Source organism: Ooceraea biroi, chromosome 1 (assembly GCF_003672135.1).
Source record: "Ooceraea biroi isolate clonal line C1 chromosome 1, Obir_v5.4, whole genome shotgun sequence".
Lineage (NCBI taxonomy): Eukaryota > Metazoa > Arthropoda > Insecta > Hymenoptera > Formicidae > Ooceraea > Ooceraea biroi.
In genome coordinates, this window is record NC_039506.1 from 24096411 (window position 1) to 24118067 (window position 21657).

The following is a 21657-nucleotide window of genomic DNA, read 5'->3' on the forward strand; positions in this document are numbered from 1 at the left end:
TATCCACAACTCAATTACGTTCTATAAATTTCTATCAAGATAAGATCGAAATTAACGTCAACTAGAAGATGAAGTTTTGTTGCTCACTGATGCCCTCAACATTGATTAATCTCGCAATTAGCGTAGGCAACCGTGGTTCATTTTTGTTAATTTAATCTTCAGTATTTATCTACGGTTGGGAGGATCCTTCGATAGTCTCGGGATACTTGGCGCAGATGTGACGGAGGTAGGTAAGGAGTATGAATCAAGGAGGAGGGTAAGGAAGAGAAAGGAAAGAACACAGGACGCATAGCAAGTGAGGATAAAAATGAGCACGGAAGGCGATGAGGCAAGGAGCGAGAAACGGAGAGCGAAAGAGACGGATAGGAAGGTGGATGGGAATCGAGCAAAAAGGACTCGTCATGGTCTGCGGAACCTGTGAGTTGTACAAGGCATAAGCTGGAAAGCTGACGCGACGGTGGAAGGACACGGCAGATAGGAAGGGACGAAGGGCGAAGCAGGAACGAGAGAGAGAAGGGACAGGGAGAGCGCGACGGGGACATCGAATAAAGAAACGCAGGTTTCTCTCTGCTTTGCATTCGACGCCATGCAAATGCGAATCGGTTTGTTCGCGAACCGCGCGGCGAGATATTGCTCTCTCTCTCTACCTGGAGATTCATTCTCTGCAAGAGCTCTTGAACGGAGCCCGGCTTCTGCCTGTATCTCTGACCCCACTTGCCCCGCTCCGGTTCCCCCCGCCTGGGCACCCTGTCGTTCAGTATCTCGACGTTTATGAACTTGAAGTGGCCTATCCTGTTGTGCACGACGCCCTTCCACAGCCCGCTCTTGTTCATCTGCACCACATCGATTACGTCCCCCTTCTGAAACAACGTTGCCGTGCGATTACTCGCAAACGGAACCTCTCCTCCCGTCCTCGGTCTACTGTAATTCACATTCCATCGAATCGCGAGGTAATCGCGTTTCGCCAAACGTAATCCTGGATATATTAGCCAATAAAATGTACGAAGGAAACGGAGAGATATAGACTTCAATTCGACTCTAGATCAATGAAAAATAATGACTAATCAAACCGGCAGGCGCATCGCCAATTATACGCGAATCATAATCGTGCCAACTGCAATCGCGATAAATTTCCGCGCTGAAGCGTGCCGCCTACATCGTTAGCCGCGACGGTTGGTCTCTCGCGTAGAATCTCATCATTACGTAAATCAATTATCATGCAGGTGGGCAGGACGGACCTTGAACTTGAGCGCGTCCTTGTCGTAGGGGCTGGGAGTGTAGTCCACCAGTGCCCGCGCTCTGCACAGGACCGGGCCGATGGACGTCGGGCTGATGGCGTCCCTGTCTTCGCAGGATATCGAGCTGTGATTGCTTCCTGCGCGTACCAGTGCCTGCGTACTCGAGCCGCTTCCGCTGGGTAGACTCTCGACGCTGCTCGCGCTGCAAGGGAAGGCCTCCGAGGACGCGCGATCCTGGCGAAGCCTCGAGATCTTGCGCTGCACGTCGTGCCTCAAATTCCTCGCTCGGCCTGCGATACCCGCCCTGGCGTCGCCCTCCAGCAGGGCGCTGGCCTCCGACTGGAAATTTTAATTGAGTTTTGGAGAACATCAGGGGCCGTCGCCGCCGCCGCGTGACCGTGCCGAGAATACGTGCCCCGATCGGCTGCAAAAGAGAGCGACGGATACGCCGAGGGTGCGTTAATTAAATCGAGGAGCTATGTGAAATAAGGATCTCCGTTGGCCGAGCCATCTTCAATAATGCATTTATGACGCGCCGGAATGTGATACGATGGAGAGTTGCGCGAAGTGATCGCTTCATGTGAAAAGTATCACGCCCGGTAGAAAACGCTGAATATATCTTCACGTACTTCATCGATATTAAATATATATTGAGGATATTAAATATATAACAGTGTAAATTATATATCATAAAATAAGCGTCGGAATTAATTTACAAATAGCTGGTAGTTAAATCTCATCAGCACTTGATCTTCCTTTATTATTGTTAATGCACTTCATGCTTTCCTCGATACACATTGTCACGTCACTCTCCTCGAGCCTTCATAAATAAGAATATAAATTCGACAGCGAATAAAGGATCACACTAAAGTAACGTTTGTTGTGTCCAAAGCATGCATTTACTGCAAACAATCGTGAAGAAACCCTGACGGAAGTGGGTCGTTCGCGTTTGCGAATCGACTTGTCTGTGAAGTAGACCAACGTTGCGATTGATAGAACATTATTCGTGAGCATGCCGGGGAGCATACGGTGCTTGCGTGTTTTTCATGCTTAGCCACTACTCGAGAGCATGCTGCATCAACGAAACGGGACGGGTAAATCGTGCGGGCGCTAAATCCTATCCAGCGCGGAGATCGATGTTGCATTCTAAATTGGAATCGCAAGACGGAGAGAGAGCGCGCGCGTGCCAGTCTCCTCCGTGTAAATCGCAGTCCAATCCGTTAGAACGGACGCGGCTCTGTACATGGCACTTATATTTTCCGTTCGCTCGTAGCGTAGAGTAACAGCGACGAAACAACGTTACGTTGACGTCACGCTGTAAAACCGGGGGAGAGATCGCATATTACACGTCCTTGTGACACAGCACGTTTATTAATATGATAGGCATGCTCATTAAGGCGAATGGCCGAAGCTCGTACTTGTGACAGACAATTAACGACATAACTGCAGGTTTAACGCAAACGTGCGGATTAGTTTCCGGATGAGATCAGCGAACTCGGTCTTGCATTACCCGACGTTACATTGAGCGCCTGTGAGGTTTAATATTGGTAATATCTCGCGGTTAAACCCGTCGGATGTTCTGACAGCGCTTGAAATGGAATTTCAAAATTCAACGTCCGTTCGATGTAACGACTCTCGCGTACTTTTAACGTATATAATCGGTTCCGCAATCCGCGAAACTTTTTTTCCTTTCCACTTCTTTAATCTCGCCGCTTTCACGTGCTTGCCGGTCACTTTGTCCGCTCGTGCAACGGGGTGATTGGCGTAGGAGGAAGAGGATATCGTGCATTCGAGCGTACGCGTGTAGAAACAGCGGGAGACAGTGAGTTTCGAACGGAGATAGAAATAGAATCAGCGCATGCTCTCACAAAGAAGCATTCTCATACGTCACGTACTGTGTGTACAGCGGCCGAGTGTTGGCTCTCGAGTTCTTCTTGATCCTCGTAGTCGCTGCTCTGGCTCGGCGACAGGCCCTCCTCGCCGCTACTCCGGCTCTAAAACGTTCATATTCGCAGAGACAATTCCAACGGCGCGTAAAAAGGGGATTCTATGGACACTGTGATGATGGGTCTGGTGGCGCGCGGATGCTGTTAGATGGGGCGATGGCTACGGGGGGCGGGTGGGTCACCGCAGGGATAATATCGAGTACGAGACTGTCACCGGTGATAGAGAGCGGGTGATAGAGAGGAAAATACAGTACCCAACGTCAAAAATGTTACACCGTTACGTGCAAGCGCGACCGCCACCTCGAAAGTGTCATATAATACTTTTTTAACGTAACATTTTCAATATACATATAATGTTTCTTCTTTTTAATATAATTAATCGTTATTATTTCTCTCGGAGACCTCATGTGATTGAAGAAATTCACGCAAACTCACTTATTTCACACATTTATTTCACAACAAATGACATTTTATAGATTTCAATTTTTTAATAAATAACGAGTTTTTGTTTCGTTCATATAGAGTTTAAAGCATCCAGAAATCAATCTTTTTTGGACACGTCGTGCAAAATGCAATCTCTTTCGAGGTAGCTCTCGTGCAGTGGGCTACATAGCAGTATATATATGCATGAATTAAGGATTAAGTATATAAGTGTTACACTACGTTAACCATGTTACAGTCGATATATTAATAGAGAGGTGGTTGCGTGTTACATGAGAAGTAAATAGCGTATGCACAGGCTACGCCGTTCTAGATGGGTTAGTGATATACTTAATATTGGCGTGTCAGTGTGTGAGTATTATTTATACATATACGGAGGCTGTCAGTGCTGTGTAGGCGTCAGAGCAGGAAATGAGGCACCTTATTCTGGCGCTCCAATCAGATTGCGAGGTTCTCCAGTTTTTGCCTCGGACCTCAGGCTCGATTATTATAATGTTATACGCTCGACTATCGTGATCGAACTACAACGAAAGTATAAATCAGCTACGCAGATGTACATAAAGCGTAAACGGGGTCATGCTTCGTCAATCTCCCATGGACCGTTTCAACAGAAACTGCCTTTGCCTTTTCTACGATTTCTACGATATTCCTAGCTCTCCGTAGTCCACGAAACCACGATTCAAACGCTTGATAATTAATTAACGCGCGTTACGAAGTTTAGGTGATGGCAACGCGATGCCTCTTATCTTACGTGTCGAACAATACAGGCATCAATACAGCATCGCTCGAATCGCGGAAAGAATAAAAACGAGGTGAGAAAGAATCATATGGGGAGCGTGCGACTTCTGAGCAATTCAAATAGAATGTCGACGCTGCGCTGCGAAAATACATAGTACCACGATCGTTATCAAGTTTGTAAGACGAAGTCGACGAAGAATAACGTTTGCTAGGCGGACCGGAGGAGCGAAACCGACTAGCATAAATTTTACGTGATTCCGACGTGCAACTGCCGCGTCTGATTCCTCGCAAACAAATTGTAGATAGCGGGATCACGTTGTCTGCCCGACGAAATCAAGCTGCAGCTTTCAGCATAATTGATTCACCGAGCCGATATACTAAAAATTGATCGGAGAACGGCGTTTCTTCATTTTTTCTCTTTCTCTCTTAAATATGGTTTCGCGTACCGCCACGCGTGACACGGTTCCTCTTCGACAGAGAGAACCTCATCGATCGGGGGAAACACGGACGTCGCACGTAAGCGGAACGAAAAATGCATATTCACGAGTGTCGGCGCTCGCATATGCGTCTAATCCACCGGGATCCGTCAGTTTCCAATCGCGAGGACCAACCGACCGACTGACCGATTGATCGATCGACCGATCGACAGACCGTCCGATCGTGTTCCTACACACGGCCGAATACATATACGCACGTAATGCAGACACACACGCTCGCGTCACTCAGAAGAATGGAGACTCGCGCGAAAATTGGGTTAGTAGCACGGAAACTGCGAGGGTGCGTTGGATCTGTAGCGGTGTAGAACAGGCGGAAGAAGGCGGAGATGAACGACTGGATCATCCTCTCTGTACGAATGCGGGGGGCGGAAGGATTGATTCAGAAAATTCGGCAAAAAATACGAACGTATCTGGGGACCGGGCGACGCTGCGCATTGCTTTGCGGTGACGCTGCGTCGACGTCGGCAGCGACGACGTTGACGTTTACGGGCGTGCTAGCGGCGGCGGGGTGGTGCCGTTGATTGGGTCGGGGTGAGACCGAGTGGTGATGTTCGTGACGATGGCGATGGTTGTGATGGTGCTCGTGGTGATGCTCCGGCCGGTCGGGATGCCGACCGACCCCCGCCGGGGGCTGGTCGCTTCTACTCGTGTCCACCGACACAGTCGACAGTCTCGAGCTCACACTCTGCAGCCCCAAAATTAAATAAATCACGTCGTGACGTGCGCCCGCGAGAACGTGGCCCATCACCCCCTTATAACCCCTTATCCCTCTTCATTTTCCCCGGCTTCTATGCTCTCTGAACGCCCGTGGGACCCGTGGCGGGTTCGGGTCTCTCGCGAGGGAGATTGTACATTGAGCAAGGGCTGAGGAAACCCCCGACAAAATGGCATCCTCTCTATCTCTCCCCGTATCTCCCTCTTTGCGTGACACTACTTATCACAACGCGTAGCGACTAATGTAATTCCGCCCGTACGTAGTGACGGCTCTCTGCAATCTAACGGGATTTATTCAGACTGGATTCGGGGGTGGTCCCGCGACATCGCGCCCTGGTGTGATGGTATTACCCCGCGACTTAACGAGGTTCGCGACTTACTTACTCGGGATAATAATACGATAATTCGGTAATCCCGCGAGAAGAGCGGAGTGGTGTTCACTCTCCTCGAGGTTCGTCGCGGTTAGTCAGTCACCCTGCTCCCCGAAACGCGAATGACTAGTCACAAAAACACGTCGCAGAGGAATCACTTCATGAACCCCCCTATCCTGCGATCAGGAGCGCGATACGCGATGGTTCCTGAATACGATTCGGTCGTTTCCCGGTACGCCAAAGTATCAGGGTACCCGCCCCAGGCATACCGGAAGTCATAATATCCAAGATCTCGGATATTGACAGTGCTGTTATCTACAACTCGCTCCATGCGGGCGTCTTTTCTCCAGACATAAACGTTCCGTCGCTCATTCATTAATGCCTGAAGCCCCCGCGACAGGCGATATAAACTTTGCTGTTTACCAGCGAAGAAGTTTTCGCTCGAAGAGAGACAATGGCATTAGCCATGCAGAATCTGCGAAGAAACCAGCAATCTCGTTGTCCGGATCGTCGCGCGACGACTTACCTGTACGTCGCTGCTCGCGTAATCCCCGCTTTCACGTGAAGCCCTCGAGTGTGTCAAAGGTATGATCGTCGGCGGATTATTGTGGCCCTGCGGAACGATGAGACCCCGCATCGTCGACGTAGCACCTTTCCGCGAGCGATCGCGTGGCAGGCTAATGTCGCCGGCTGTCCGAAGAGAGATGACACCCTCGCCTCGGTTCTCCGGCCTCAGGTTCAGCGTAAAGCAAACTCTGGAAGTTAGTCGTGCCACGCGATTCACAGAACAGTGTTTCCTAATTCTGAACTATTATCTGAATCTCAAATGCGCTACTGAATAATTGCATGCCGATCAAATTCATATCTCTACAGTATCTCTACAGTAACAGCGGAGGATTCAAGTTAGCAGATCATAATTTCAAATCTCGCTGAAATATTACTCGCTTGTACCTTCGATCTTGGAAATAATGAAGTGATCATTTCCAAAAGTCGCAATAAATTTTCTTTCAAACCGTGACAATAATTGAAAGGAAATCCTGAAGAAGCTAAGATGATTCTGACAAACATCTTAGCATTAACGCTATTTAAATCGCGAGAAATTTACCTTCCGTTTTGGATAGTTGCGGTAGGTACTGGGCCACCGCTGGCTCCCATGAGGAAGTCCTCGGGATCCGATTCGTAGGGTGGTTCGTCGTACCAGTGTTGACCGCCCGGGCCGGGTCCTAAACCACCAGCCCCTCCGCATCGCGCATCTTCGTCGTACATGTATGTGTCATCTGCGAATCAATGTCCGATTGTGCGGTTTCTAGTTCGCAAACACAGGAATCGATAATTCTCGAACAAGATATCCATCTTGACTGATTAATGATTAAACAAAACGAGAAAAATCATGCGGATAAATGATAAAAGTTACCAATAAACAAGCGGTGCATTATATTTTGCAATAAATCGTTACAATTTGTGGTAACGAAATTTGTTAAAGACTGTATAATTAAATAAAAAATGTCAGTTATTATAAATCTAATAAATTTAATAATATTCAATAACAACGCATTTAAAAATTAAAGTCCTCTCTTGGTGTAGAAACCTGGGAATTACAGTGCGATGTGCGGAGGGAGACAAGGGTTAGGAGACGAAGGTGGCGGGTACTAACAATAACAAGATTAGTTCGCATATGCGAGGGGCTTCACGACTCAGCCACGCCGCAACAGTCTTTGTGAATAGCGAATAAAACCACCGTAATGGTGATAAATCGACAATAAAGAGCGCGGACCACGTTCCATTCACATGTGCTGGAATGTGTGAAATAACATTAGTCGCACGTCGCATTTATTACTTCGTCTGCAATTATTCATCGCGTAAATTCATCTGTTATTACCCTCCTAAGCATTTCCGCTTCATTATATAACTTTATCGTTAATTTTATTATCGATTTAATAACTTAACATTTTTCGAAAAATTTTATTACCTTTTATAAAACTTTTATAAATAAATATAAATCAATAATTTTTTTACATATATCTACTACAAGTAAACCGAATTTTTAAATTTGGTTCTCTGTTTCGCATGCAGTTTGCTTTTTCATTATATTTCGGCTTATCATTTATGTTTCAATTCTCCCTTTACATCCAACATCAGTTGCTAAACCTCACGTCGTTTTCCAGCGTCTTTTCTCTTTTCCTGCTGCGAGCGCCTTTTTTTATAAGGCATACGTGTGCCATTCCCGCGCACGCTTCCACTTTTATCGTGAAAAGCTGCTGAGGCTACGGGGAGCGAGATTTCTTGAAAAAGGCTACGAGGGGAGCCATCAGGAAACGAATGCTCAAAATGAGTCTCGCGAGAGTGAGCAGCTACGTACGAGGTGTCAGGCATTTGGGAGTCGATTCTCATACCGGCTGGCACGTGCACGTTTTGTTCAACGTCCGCACATACACGCACCCATACATGTGTGCACCCGTGCGCGCGGCACACCACATAGCGTACACGTACATTCACCCATACGCGGAACAGGCGGGTTGCAAGAGGGCGGGTTACAGGTCGCGGTGAGACGAGGCGACAACTAGCTGGAGGTTAGTCCTTGATGTACTTACCCCCGGGGAGCTGACCCCGTCCGTCTCGTCCTAGCTGCATTAAACCCTGCCGGATATCCCTCAGTATCTGAAACAGCACAATGACGACGTCGACGGGTAAATGTTTATCCGGCATCGTGATTAAAACTGCTATTAGCTGCGCTTCGCTCGACCCGATGTTTGCATGCCCCGGAATTGTTTCCATCGATCTCGCGCGCGTCGAGTATCGAAGATAAACGTTTAAAAAAGATTGAGGGTAGAAATAGGTATGTGTGTGTGTGTGTGTGTGTCTGCACACCCACACACACACTATTCGTCGTATCGTAGAAGGGTGCCGATTTAAAAAACATCACGTTACGACAAATTGGTTCGTGAGAATTGTGTTTTTTTCGTTATTCGTCTGATGGGAACTGATCGGGGAGGAAGAATGCTCTGCCTACACATCGGAGGACTATGTCAGACGAAGGTACAGAAAGACGAGATGGCCGACGTAATCTCTGCATAAGAAAACTTGTTATCTGGCAGCAGCCCTCATCACGCGAGCGCTCGCGAGTGAACTTGGCCGCGTCTTCTCGTTAGATCGAGTCTTATGAACTTTAACTGCAATGATTAAGCTTAATTCCCAGCGGGGATCCTTCTCTTCTCACTCTCACTCTCTCTCTCTCTCTTTCTCTCTCTCTGGTCGCGCCGCGTAATCATTAAACCTATGAAATATTATTTAAATCTGTCGGGATCTCATTAAACTTTGCAGAGCACACGTCCGACGTATCTCGCCGCTACGCAAATTGCGTTTCCACGTAAGTAGCTAATTGAAGTAATCGCGCGCCTAAGGACTGAATTTCATGCTGGCTCATGGGAGATGCCCCGCCGCCACCGGTAGCGTAATCGCGTGTAATCTAAATGGTATTACCGGGAACTTACATGCGCAGGGACCGCCTTCCCGTTTCCCTTTTACCGCGGATAATCGCCGTTATCCGGCCGCCGCTGGACCACCATCGGCGTTTTTGAGTTCTCGCGAGAGTGCGATAAGGTCAGCCGCGCCAAGATGGAGGGTAGGATAAGGGAGAAGAAAACCGTATATACATATATCGCGGCTCTTCTGCGGTCGGAGACCGCGAGCCCCGATAATCGGCGATGGAGAGCGAAAAGCGATTATCGGTCAGGACGTTGTAGAAATAACGTCCCGAGCGAGCGAGGGACAACTCGAGCTGAAGGTTATTTCCCGGGCGAGAAAAAAGGATCGAGACAGCAGGAACGGGGCGGAAAGAGAAGAAAAGGGCGATGGGGGACTGGGGGTTGTCGTGTGGTGGTCGCCTGCGGCTGTGTCGAACCAAAGTAGAAGTCGAAGTGAGGCGGAAGAAGCGGCGGACGCGGAGGGAGGAGACGGCCGGGAAGACCGGGCAAGAGAAGGGAAGAAAGCATGGGGGTTTCCTCGGGGAGCAATAAACCCGCGGAGGTAGAGGTGACACTAAAACTTTTACACGGATATCGACCTTTATTTCCATATTGCTCTCGCAGCCTCAAAGGAACATGGCCGCTTTATTTCGCCCTATGTCTCCCTTCGGTCCTACCGTTTCCCTTTCTCATTCTCGTCCACTCTTACCGGGCTACGTGCGGACCCGCGGGCTCGTAACGCGCTCGAAGGTTTTTCGGTAATTTCGACGCCACCTCTTTCACGATTTCCACGTGAAAACTCCATGGCAGATTTCACGAGGATTTCACATTCGAGTAATTAAAACTATCAGTCTTGTATCCTGGATGCTGTGCCACTTAACAACGTCGTTGTTTGATCTTTATGCACGTCTTTTTGTCCATTATAATTTTTGGCGAATAATGAGCGAACTCGAATGGCCAAAACCTACGGAAACGTACACGCGACAGTACCGTGACGTAAATCGTAGCATCGTTACGTAATGTTTCTCTGTTGCGCGAAGCGGTACGTTACACTATGTTGCAACCACTTATACGCATGAAATGTACGACGTGCATGATTGCATTGGTCCCGTTTTACCGTCGAAACTGCCACTTTTCCCTCATTACCGGATGTATTCCTGGAATTCGCGAGATATCCCGCATCTACCGTGTTATTTTCTCCGCGAGGATACTTTTACCCATCTTATTGCAACGAAAATGTTATTGAACGATTCATCTCTGTGCAACTTCCTGATTTTCCTAACATAGAGCACATATTTCGATATATCCGGCGAATCTGAACCGTTATCAGAAAATGGAATTCATTTGAGATTAAATGAGGAGTGAGGTTTCAGTATTGGCATTCATAAAATTCAATTCTAAAGGAAGATCATTACGGAAAGATTATTTCGGAAAAGTACGCCATTTACTTTTCACAGCGCGATATGTCACGCTCACCATCATTACGTAGTAATCGCGATAAAAAATCTCTCACGCTTGCACGGTCCACGAAAAATTAACTCCTTTATCAAAAAGTGGCGAAATTGCGAAATGAAAGAAGTTCGCCGGCAAATAATGGCATCGAAGATAAGAGCAACCGCCGGGAAGGGAGGAGTTCGACAACTCTTACACGGCATGTTCGGCTAACTTTTTAACAGAGTTAATTTTTTAATAAAGTCGTGCGCGCGCGACATTATCCCGAGTATCCCTTTCAAGTAGTTAATTTAGCCTGGACCCCCTTTATTCTTTTATACCGTAGATAAATTAACGATAAACTTTTTGCCAAGGATTACCGACAGGAATCGACGAGGAGAAGATACCGTTCAGCGAAGTTGATCTTTACAAGCCGTCAGACTGGATAAGTGGCCTAATGAAAAGGGTTATTTATTAATATCCTCGAACTCTTTCGAACTCAGCCGACGGATTTTATCGCAAAATAAATTCGACGAATAAGAAATTAAGAAATCAAATACCATGTCTCGATGGTTCCTGTAATTCACAGGCATTCCACGTTTCTTCATTGAAATCTCCGAGTCCTTACGTTGAATTTTATCACCGAGTATCCCAATTAAGTGGTCCTTGATTATGCGCGTCCTCGTCATTGGCGTTTTATCTCGATCGACTGACCAGCAGATCGGATATCAGCCGCGATGAGCGCGGCGATTCCACATTACGCGTTACTGTATCGGAATACCTTTCGCGATGTACGCCTCGGAATCCACGATCGCACGCACAAGGTGGATGAAGCGGATGAAGTGAGGCGGAAAGTCGGCCAAGAGAGAGAGAGAGAGTACTCGCGCGCGGACACCGCGGCGGGAAATAAGAAAAGCACGAAAAGCTGCGGCGCGTATATCGCGAGATCGTGCATAAGAAATTCACGACGCAACGTCACGGTACGCATTGACGATTATGATGATATCACGCTGATCTGGCTGCTTTGCATAATAAGAGGTATCGAGTTGGCGAAAGACAGTTCGTAGGACAAGAGGGAGGAGGAGATAGACGGGGAACGGGCGGGGAACGAGCTCACGCGTACGTGAGCCGGAGCGGGACGGTGACGAGAGAAAGCGAGAGAGCGATCGCGCGGGAGAGATCGAGGGGTGGCGAGGGAAGAACGAGCGGTGGCGGCGGAGGAGGTGGCTTTGGTGATAGCGCATACATGCAAATTTCGTCCTGCGAGAATTCCAATGCGGAGAGGCAGGATTGTATCGGATAAGGAGCCACCGGCTCCCAGGGCCAATATCAGTCGAACGACGAGAAGAGGGTTACCGATGATCCCGGGCAATGCACGGGGGAATCGCGGGGAGAAAATAAACGAGCGGAAGGCGCGGGCGAGCGCACTTGCGCGCGCGTGCGAGTGGGTCGGTTTAATCGCGATAGGGATACACGCCGCGGTATCCTTATCACGATCGGCACGCGCGATAACGAAAATTGTCGCTCGCTCGCTCGTGCGGGCGGGTCTAACGTAAGTGTTCGCGCGAAACGCGTAAGGACGTATTCTTATGGAGGAAAGAGAGAGAGAGAGAAAAAGAGAGAAATGCCATTAGAAACGATACAAAGGGAACCGGGAGTTAACCGTGGTTCTCCTGAAAGAGAGAGAGGAAGGGATCAGGCGGATCCCATCACGGGCGCGCGCGAGGAAGCTGGCAATGATTCCCGGCGACACTTTAAGCCATTTCCGCGGGTCTCTTTTACAAGTAAGTTCGTTAGTAAAACCGTGCGGCAAAAATCTCATTACGGAATCGCGGGTGAAAGATGTGGACTTAAGGTGTGCACTCACCTCCTCGTGCTCTTTATGGAATCGCTCTTTCTTCCGCAGCGCCTCTTGAACTTTCAGCTGAAAAATGCAACGGGGGATGGAAGCGTTCTTAAGTTTCGTTTAAAAAGGTTTTATCGGCGATAAAGCGACTCTCCCGCGAGTGACTTCGAGCGTTCCGACTCGACTCAAGGATCGCGCGATTGGTCGTACAAGAGCAAGTGGCTTTTACTAAGGCAGGAATTCTAATATCACGAATCGTTAGCTGTCTGTCACTTCGTCCGTCTTTATATAAAAAAACGTTTTAGTTATTCTCTCTTGCTTAAAAGAAATCGTACAATGCACGAAAAATACATTTAAAGTTGAGACTTATAGATCTCTTCGAGATGTTAAATGCCTTGGACTCATTTGATCAAAATGTGACGATTCTTGATGATACAATTGCAACAGGTGTCACATATTATGTCATAACGAGAACCAGATAAAATTTAAAAAAATAGGTTACTCACCCTATGTATGGTCTCCTCGAAGCTGTTCGGTTGGCCGCCGTTCATCTGCAAATATCTCAGCCGATCGTAATCCCGCGGATCTACCATGGAACGAAGGATCGTGTGCCCCATATCTGGCCCGAGGCCCAAACCGCTTTGCAGAACGCTGTCGGGTGTGTCTACCTGCAAGCAAGACGAAGCACCGTTCGTGATTACCAAGATAATCGGCGACGACGAAGAAATAAATCAAATATATATACGCGTTACGTCTCTCTATCTCTTCCTCAAATATGTATTTCATTCTGCGTTAGTCCCTTCCACCGTCACGACGCGAATTACTCTCAGGCAATAGAATTTATGTATCGAGCTCCGTGAAATAATGAGATCCGTCGCGGATGCTGCAGTCGGCCGCATTGATTGCGAACGATCGTTCTCGCGTCGCGCGGATCCGCGCAATAATTTATTACGGATCGCCGTGCGACCGGATCCGCTTTCGCGCGGATGCATTTTTGTACGCGGAGGTGTAACGTGCCTTTTCACGGAAACGCATCTCCCGTTCTATAGAATGTCAAGCTCCTCAAAAGCGACTGCCATTTATTCCGCGACATTCCCGCCGCTAATGGGGCTCGCGCATAAGATATTCAGGACGCGACAAGGGTCGCCATGGAGCTCATCAATTTCTCGTTCTTCTATAGGATTCTTGCGCGGCCACCGCCGCACGCCCCCATGTATTTCAGAAAAACGTGACGCGAGATATTCTAATCGTACAGCAGGGTGGCGAGGAGGAGCTGCCTTAGCTGAATAATTAAGAAACCTTCCCCGAGAGTTTCGTTCCCGCGGTAACTCCGGAAACAAAGCGTCCCAAGTATCTGCAAAGGACCGCCCCTTCCACGAGATTAGCCCCCGAGTAGAGAAATTCGTCTCCCTTTCTCGCTATTTTCAACGTCTCGTCGGCGTCGTCTTCTTCCTCTCGTCATTTGGAATAATGTACGAAAATTGCAGCATTGGATCGTCACCTCGCGCTGCTAGGAACAATTTTCGTCTCCGAGAGACGTTGAAACATAACTAAAGCAAAGTTTCATTTGTTCATCGATGTTGCATTCGCGAGAGGCAGAAGCTCCGAAATCGAGATGCATCGTACGGTGAATCTGGCGAGATTCCTGAGGAGAAAAAGCCACATACTGGCAGACAATGTCGCGGCCAGATACGACGATTACCTTGCGGCGTGCGATTTAATTAAACCACGTGGTATTTATGTTAAACGGATTAGAACCGTTTGTTTGTGCTCTGCAGACTGAGCTTTCTCTCCACGGCCGCGACCGTAGCATCCGCTAAGCCTGAGTAATACCCGGAGACAAGGCTGAGAATTTACCATCAACCCCCTCAGATTGTCGCAGGGATGTAGGCTTTTTCTTCGTACTTCTCGAGCAACCCCCGTTCAGCTGGCTCCACCACCAAGCGGAAACAAAAACCCGAGTAGCTCAAAATTAGGAAGTGTTTATGAGAATTAGGAAGTATTTTAAACGCAACACATTTGAAACTTTCAGCTCGACATCCTCGACAGGAATTTCATTTTTTTTCTTGTAGAAGGCTAGCACGGGAATTCTCGAGAGCAGGATGAGACGCAGCAACTGGAAGAAATCCCCGAACGCGGAGATGCATTTTAAATGTGTTCCTTATCCGCGAATCTGCACCCGGTAGTCCATGTAATCTTTTGATACTACGGCGTTATCACGGATTATTGTCGTTCACGGTATGATATGAAAGCGCGTCCGCATTACAATTTCAGAAGAGTGTAGCAATCTGGTATCGTTGCGCTGCTTGCACGGAATCTTTCTGTGTTCCAGTTTCGTTTTTGCGGTTGTTTAACGAGCGATACGATATTTATTTATATAAATCGATATTTGGATACTTGCAAAAATATAATACAGAACGGCATTTGTGACATAATCTCACAAAGCGTGTGGACATTTTTAGTTAATCAGAAAGAAATATCAACTGATCCGATAAAAAACTTTCAATCACAACGCAAATATTTTACGATAATAATTCAAGGAGATTCCCAGTGCACATCGTGCAGTTCGCATCGTCGTTTCGTCGTGAGTCGAGACAGAGCCGATGGAGCGCGCGGCGGTGTACAGATACAAATAGCGGTCGCTCCGAGAGACAATTTCGTCCATTTATCTATCCGCGGGATCGACACGGTAACGCATCCCGCCGCCTGGAAATAAATGTTGCGATTGCGCGCGCGGAGTACGTGCGCGTCGCCGCACGCAACAGATTTCCATCGGTTTATAAGTCGTCGTCTGAGCGTCTCCGTTGGTAGCAGTCGCGACTCCTTCGAGATGACGCGGTCAGCTGCGGAAGATTAAGCGATCGCTCGCATTCGCCGCCCCACGTAAATCACAATAAACCCGTCGTGAGTACGCTCAGTCCGGACAAATGGCCGCGTGTACACGTGCGAGATCCGTTTCGGTCGGATTGAAGCAGGGTAAAGTCTGAAGGGTTGGTCTGCTCGCTGATCGACGGAGCGGTCGGTTAGGAGAAGAGTCGGGAGAAGAACAGAACAGAATGAGAGAGAGAGAGAGAGAGAGAGAGAGAGAATCAGCTGGAAGGCGGTCAAGAGAGGACGGAGATCGGACGGAGCGCGAGGGTGGAGAATCCAGAGAGTGGTATATATACGTAGGATATATTTTTTCAGGTTAAATGGTTAACTGGCCACCTGGGGCTCAGGCCTCACCTTACAGGATCGCTTTATGGCCACTCTCAGTCAGCGTGCCGCCTACCGGTTCATTTTATCCGGGCATTGTTGCAGGCAGACGCGCGGCATCGGCGGGGCACCGCCGGTGCCCCCAGATGGATACGCCGTTACGCGGCGTCGTGACAAACGCAATTAAGCATCTCACGACTTCCTGCACCGGGGTAACCCGTAATCTGGTCATCTAGCCGGCTCCGAAGAGCCGTACTGGAGGCACGCCCCGCGGCCACGGCCGGTGATCGCCGGTAACAACGCCGCCGTCGAGCGTTCTCGCGCGGAATGCGCCTCCGAGACTTCTCGTTTTCCTCCTTCGTGCACCGACAGTGGTCTATTCCCCGCCGGGACAGACCGGATAATCTCTTTCCTTCTCGCCTCGACGACCCTTATCAGAGCTGGACTGATTTACGAACGGTGGTTAATCGGCTGGCCGGCTAACGGCATCGGCGACGTCCAGCCGCCACGATTTGTTCCCCGTGCAATAATGCCGCGATTCCTCGGTGAGAAAACGCGCTAATAGCGAGAGACGTGACTGCAACAGTAGCGATGCCCAGACACGTGGATGGAATTTGTGCGGATGGAGAATGCGAGGTTCACGAAAAATTCGCTACGAGTTTTTATCTAATCTTGTCAAATTTGGTTCTATTTTTTCGAGAACGGTATCGCGAAGTGGCACGATCGAAATTATGTTTCTCGAAATAGTACTGGGTTATGATACTGAAGGAAAATTACATTGAACGAAGTCGAGTTCTCCACGAAAACGCGAGGTATCGCTGATGACATGTGCTTTGGAGACCTATTAATAAGTTACGGCGCTTATTATCTAGAGAGATTGTGTGCACGTCTTGTGAATCCGGTAATGCGCAATTTGCCCGTCTGTGTACTTGTAGGATTCCCGCGGATTGCTCGACACGGAATTCGCGAATAAAGTTGCTACGGGATTGAATTACGGCATTGTATGTAGAACATCGTTTTTGGAGTATGTGTAATGAACGTACACATGCGCTCCATTACAATAACTTGACTGCAGGAAAATATCACGCGCGTCTGAGTATTAAAAGCAGTGGAATAAATTAATGCATCATAATTGTATTAAATATCTTGTTTAGGTACTTTTATTAATATTGGTGAAAACGTTGCAGCGCTCTTCTGCAATAAAAGTCACCATTTCACTCGTATATAAAATATTTATAGCATTAATTTATCCCGTTTTCAGCAATGTTTCCGCGCAATGTTATTGTGTATTATCAAATAAATTAATTCGAGGAACAGTAAACTAATTAACTTTAACAGTGGAGAATTGTCTTTGTTGTCCGTGCATTATAAATAATTACATCGTTTTATCTGCCGCATTACGTATGAATCTGACGTTTCGAGAGTGGAAACCTTTTAACCATCCCACACACACACACACCCCGCACAATACTTCACGATAGTTTCTCTGCCAGTTTCCGGCTGCCTCGATCTTAATGGCGATGGCCGCCTCGGTAAACAGACATGCATCGCGAAAGAGATCCGATCCCGTTTGGAATTCCGTCGGAGCTGTGCTCGCCGCGATAGCCGCTTCAGACTCGGCGTACGAAGTGGCGGTGGCGAGCCTGCAATTCCGGTCACGGGCGTAATCACGGCACTTAGGTAAAAGCGAATAGCGGCGCAACGCGGGACGTGGCAGCCGCGACGATGGTGAAGCGGTAAGGGTATAACGGTCTACCCAGAGCGGTATCAACGTGGTGCACGTACACGGTCGAGGTGGCGAGAAACCGTACGGATGCATTGCGGTGGCCGCAACGCGGCGGTGGTCGGTGTTTATCGACGAGGCGAAGTGACTTCGGACACGTGGAAACCGCGGAGCCCCACCGTGCCGTCGACTCCGTCGCCGATTCTGTTATCGGAGGAATTGAAACGCGCGTAATTGAAACATAAAACGCGCGTCTGACTGGCTCTCCTCGCGGCTGACCACAAATGCATCGCAACGTTCCGCGCCGAAATGCATGATTGAGTGTCCATGCAGAATCGACGTCAATTTTGAACCGAGTCGAATCGGACAAAATTCGACGCGATTCATAAAATCCATCAACATCCAATACGATCCTGGGAGCTGCAGGAAGTCAGAAGTGCAGAAGTCTTAAGGGGTCAAAGGACACTGTCATATCGGCGTGACGAGCCACGAAATTCCAGTGACACACTGGATCACAATGGATGACCCTTTTCAGCCTCTTTGGTAGCTGACGCTACCAACGACGATCGAACGACGATGAGGGTACATTCCAGTCACGAAAATGATGGCGCCAGTTAAACGGAATGGGATTGCATCGCCCGGCCGCCGCTCGCTGCGAAAATTGACACTAGCAGCCCCGAGACGTTGCTGGCGTACAAATGTAACCGACAGAAAAATAACGGCGGAACGTATTTATCCCGCTCGTGCCTCATAACGAGGAGGCAATATCGTGCGGCCTCGTTGAACGGATGAGAAAGCTTGATGCATGCTGCATCAAGGCGAATTTTTAAGTCGTCAAGTCGCTTGATTCGCGATTTGCGTCGATTCTCGTATTGACGAGCGCATATCTCTCGCTCTTTTTCTCTCTTTCTCTCTCGATCATACATTTCTGCTGTCTGGCTTGGATGAGATGTCCCAGAGAGGGATTGGTTTCCGCGACAAGTATCGGAAACTGCGTACAATATCGTACATATCACGCGCTAGAGAAGATAAATGGAGCTTACGGATACCGCATGGCAGTGAATCTTGGACGAGCACGAGCGAAGTGGAACGGCATGAGATTATCTGGCACGTCGCGAAATCTACGACACGCTGTAGAAAATTCATGACTAATCGATCAAATTCAATCCCGGAGCGACCGGCGCGCTCCGGCTACATCGCGCTAACAGCATGCATACAATCATCGAATTGCACGTAATAAAGGCATAGTTGGAGTAGAGAGACGTGGTACAGAGAGAGGATTCGTATCTCTCTCTCTCTCTCTTTCTCTCTTTCTAGGTCTCTTGCTTTCTTGTCCTTTCTCTCTCCCTCCCTTACGAAGCCTCCGTGTGCTCCGGGTGTGCTTGTTTGAGCGGAGAAACGGGTCCTGCGGGATTCGCTCGATTATTCGGTCATTTGAATCTTAATGTTTGATATTTGCGAGAGAATGCGCGCCCATTTACCTGACAAAGTATTCTTGGCAGCGCGAGGCGCGAATACGGCAGGATGCCCGGCAGCCTCGGCTTAATCACGATGTAAAGTATTACATCCGCGAGCGTGGGCTGTCGTATAAATAATAACGGCGGAGTCGGGTTTCTCGGTAGCTCGAACATTATAATAAATTTTTCAGACAGATCGCCGTGCGCAGCGTGAGGCACGGTTATACGACGGTACGCGCGTGTAAACGGCGCGGGATCGCGAATTTATCGATTAAACGGGACACGCGAAATTACGAAAAGCGCGAGACAGGTCGACCGTGGAGTCTCTAAAGTACACGTTACTTTTTCGGAAGGTACTCGTTGAATTATTATGAGAAGCTAATAAAAAGCGCAAGAGTCGAAGACGCATCTCCTTTCTCCGAGATCTTCCTCTTGCTGAAGAGAGTTAGCGTTCTCCAGCACAGTTCTCCAGTCATCGTATCGGATCGTAATATCAATTGCGAAAGAACGTGCTTAAAATATGAATCGTGATAGCGAGGAAGCGAATGGAGGTTTGATTGAGTCATAACGCGGATTTTCCGAAAGCAGGGCGTTCTCTGCGGAATATCATGCGGCCGACTGTCGTTAACCACGAGGGCGGCGATGGGACCGCTCGGCGAGCGGGCGGGATGCTGCGCGCATCAAACCGACTGCCTCGTCTAAAATTTAGCTAACGAGATAGGACGTTACATCGTTGGCACCTAACGACGGGGGAAACGAGTCTGCGTTATGCGTCCCGGGCGTTATGGGGTGCGTTGGAACGACGATGGCCGCGAGGTTGATGCGGGGAGGACCAGCGTGTGCAGGGCGGAAAGTAAGGCCGTAAGGGTAATGGACACCCGCTGCGCGAGCTGTGGAGGATGCTCGCGTGCGCTAAGTAAGTCGCGAACCAGTGGTTACCAACCTGCCTTCATCCCCGAATCGTCGGGGTTCTGATTCTCGATACGCAATGTCGCGGACTGCAGGACGTACTTACCGTGAAATAATTTGCGCGGATAACACTTGGGAAATTTATTCGGTAAAATTGATCGAACGTGAGTGTCGCTGTGTTTGCCGGTTCGTTTTACAAATGCATCGCCCTGACCTCGCGATCGAGCGCAATCGTGCCTTGCGCTTTTACAGATATTAGGAGCACCGTCTGCATCATTTATATTGACCGTATAGACGGTATCGACCGAAGAAGGTCCTGTCTCTCGCATCCTTCGCGCGACACATCCATATTGCAAGCGGCCGAACGTCCTTCCTGGTGAATGGTGAAACGGGTCAAGGAGCGCGAGCCGAGAGAGAGGAAATGCATCGTTCGATGCAAATGAAACGGCGAGGTCGTGAAAAGGGCCACGGCCCTCCTCGTCAAAATGTTTTACGCGCCGCGGAAGGCGTACGTCATAGATGTGTGCCGTATGCTGATCATATTTCATGCAAATTTCCCTCCCTTTCTCCCTCCTTCCCTCCTCTCTTCGACGAGTAGCTACCTACTTCAAGTAGCGCAGTCGAGAGAAGCAACCACCTTCTCTCTTTCTCTCTCTGTTTCTCTTTTTCTGTGTCCTCTTTCTTTGTCTCTACACCATTCCACTCGCGAGGACTTTTTCGCGAGTGAGGAAACTCCGGGACTCGGGCTAATTATGGGGGAAGGCTATTTCTTCCGCCACCGAGGGACGCACATGAAACACGGAAATTTTCTCGCCACGTAAGAGAAGACGCAATTTCCGTGGCTCGTATTCATCCACGTCTCAGTTTCGACCTGTTCTCCGTACCTCGCCACCTCGACCGCGATCTAATTTAATGATAATGAGAGAGCCGTGGTTTATTTCGATTTCATTGCGTGCGAAATGCGGCCATTCTTCCTCTTATAGCGTGCTAGCCACCGCGTCTAATCTCCTCGTCGATGAGTTTCTCTTCTCCGCGGAAACTCATCGGCGCCCGGCGGACGCTCACGCCGCTTGTAAAATCCTCTTCGACGTCGTAGCTTTGGCCCCTACTCTGCCCCGGCCGTTTCCTCGCGCAATAATACGCGTAATTGGTTGTAATCAGTTTAATTAAACTTTGACCGTTCAGACACGGACGCGCTCTCGTTTTACAGATTTCGGCGGGGAACACGTCGGAACGAGAAATATACTGAAACGCAGCTCTCTTGTTCCACGTTAATCTCGTCGTAGAGATAAAAGGCAGACCAAGCGGATTTAGAGAACGCCAGTCAACGTCAGTCGCCGTGACATTTCTAGCCGCGCTAGAATCGCCCGAGTTGGGCTTATTCTGATAAAAAAATAGGGAAATGCAAATTCAATGCGAGTTTAAACGATGTCCAGCAATGATTGCAGCGCACTATCCGAGCAAAGTCGTTGCTCGAGCGCGGCTATGTTTATGAATCGCGGGCAAACAGCTTTAATCCGGGCGGTAACCTTCGATAAGCGGCTTTCTCGAAATATCTTTTTGCATCGCCACCCCCGTCTGCTGCACTTGCTTTCTTGTTTGCTTGCTCGCTTGTTTGCGTATACACGTAACCAGCCGCGTTACGGCCGGATCGCGGTCCGCTCGCGAATCGATATTGTCCTGGCTG

The 21657-nt window shown here is 48.8% G+C and overlaps 1 protein-coding gene across 2 annotated transcripts in view; it reads right to left on the reverse strand.

The window, feature by feature from the left end:
• LOC105279368 (SAM and SH3 domain-containing protein 1) overlaps nt 1-21657 on the reverse strand; it is a 332254-nt gene that overhangs the window by 3747 nt on the left and 306850 nt on the right. The window contains exons 6-14 of one of the 2 annotated variants that reach the window (XM_026972703.1): nt 13193-13354; nt 12708-12764; nt 8537-8603; nt 7051-7222; nt 6472-6700; nt 5267-5545; nt 3134-3232; nt 1239-1577; nt 648-860 (exon numbers count right to left, since the gene is read on the reverse strand). In XM_026972703.1, the coding sequence (XP_026828504.1) occupies nt 648-860; nt 1239-1577; nt 3134-3232; nt 5267-5545; nt 6472-6700; nt 7051-7222; nt 8537-8603; nt 12708-12764; nt 13193-13354 (1617 nt within the window). The remainder of the gene's footprint in view (nt 1-647; nt 861-1238; nt 1578-3133; nt 3233-5266; nt 5546-6471; nt 6701-7050; nt 7223-8536; nt 8604-12707; nt 12765-13192; nt 13355-21657) is intronic. The other variant, XM_026972705.1, reaches the window with a different exon arrangement.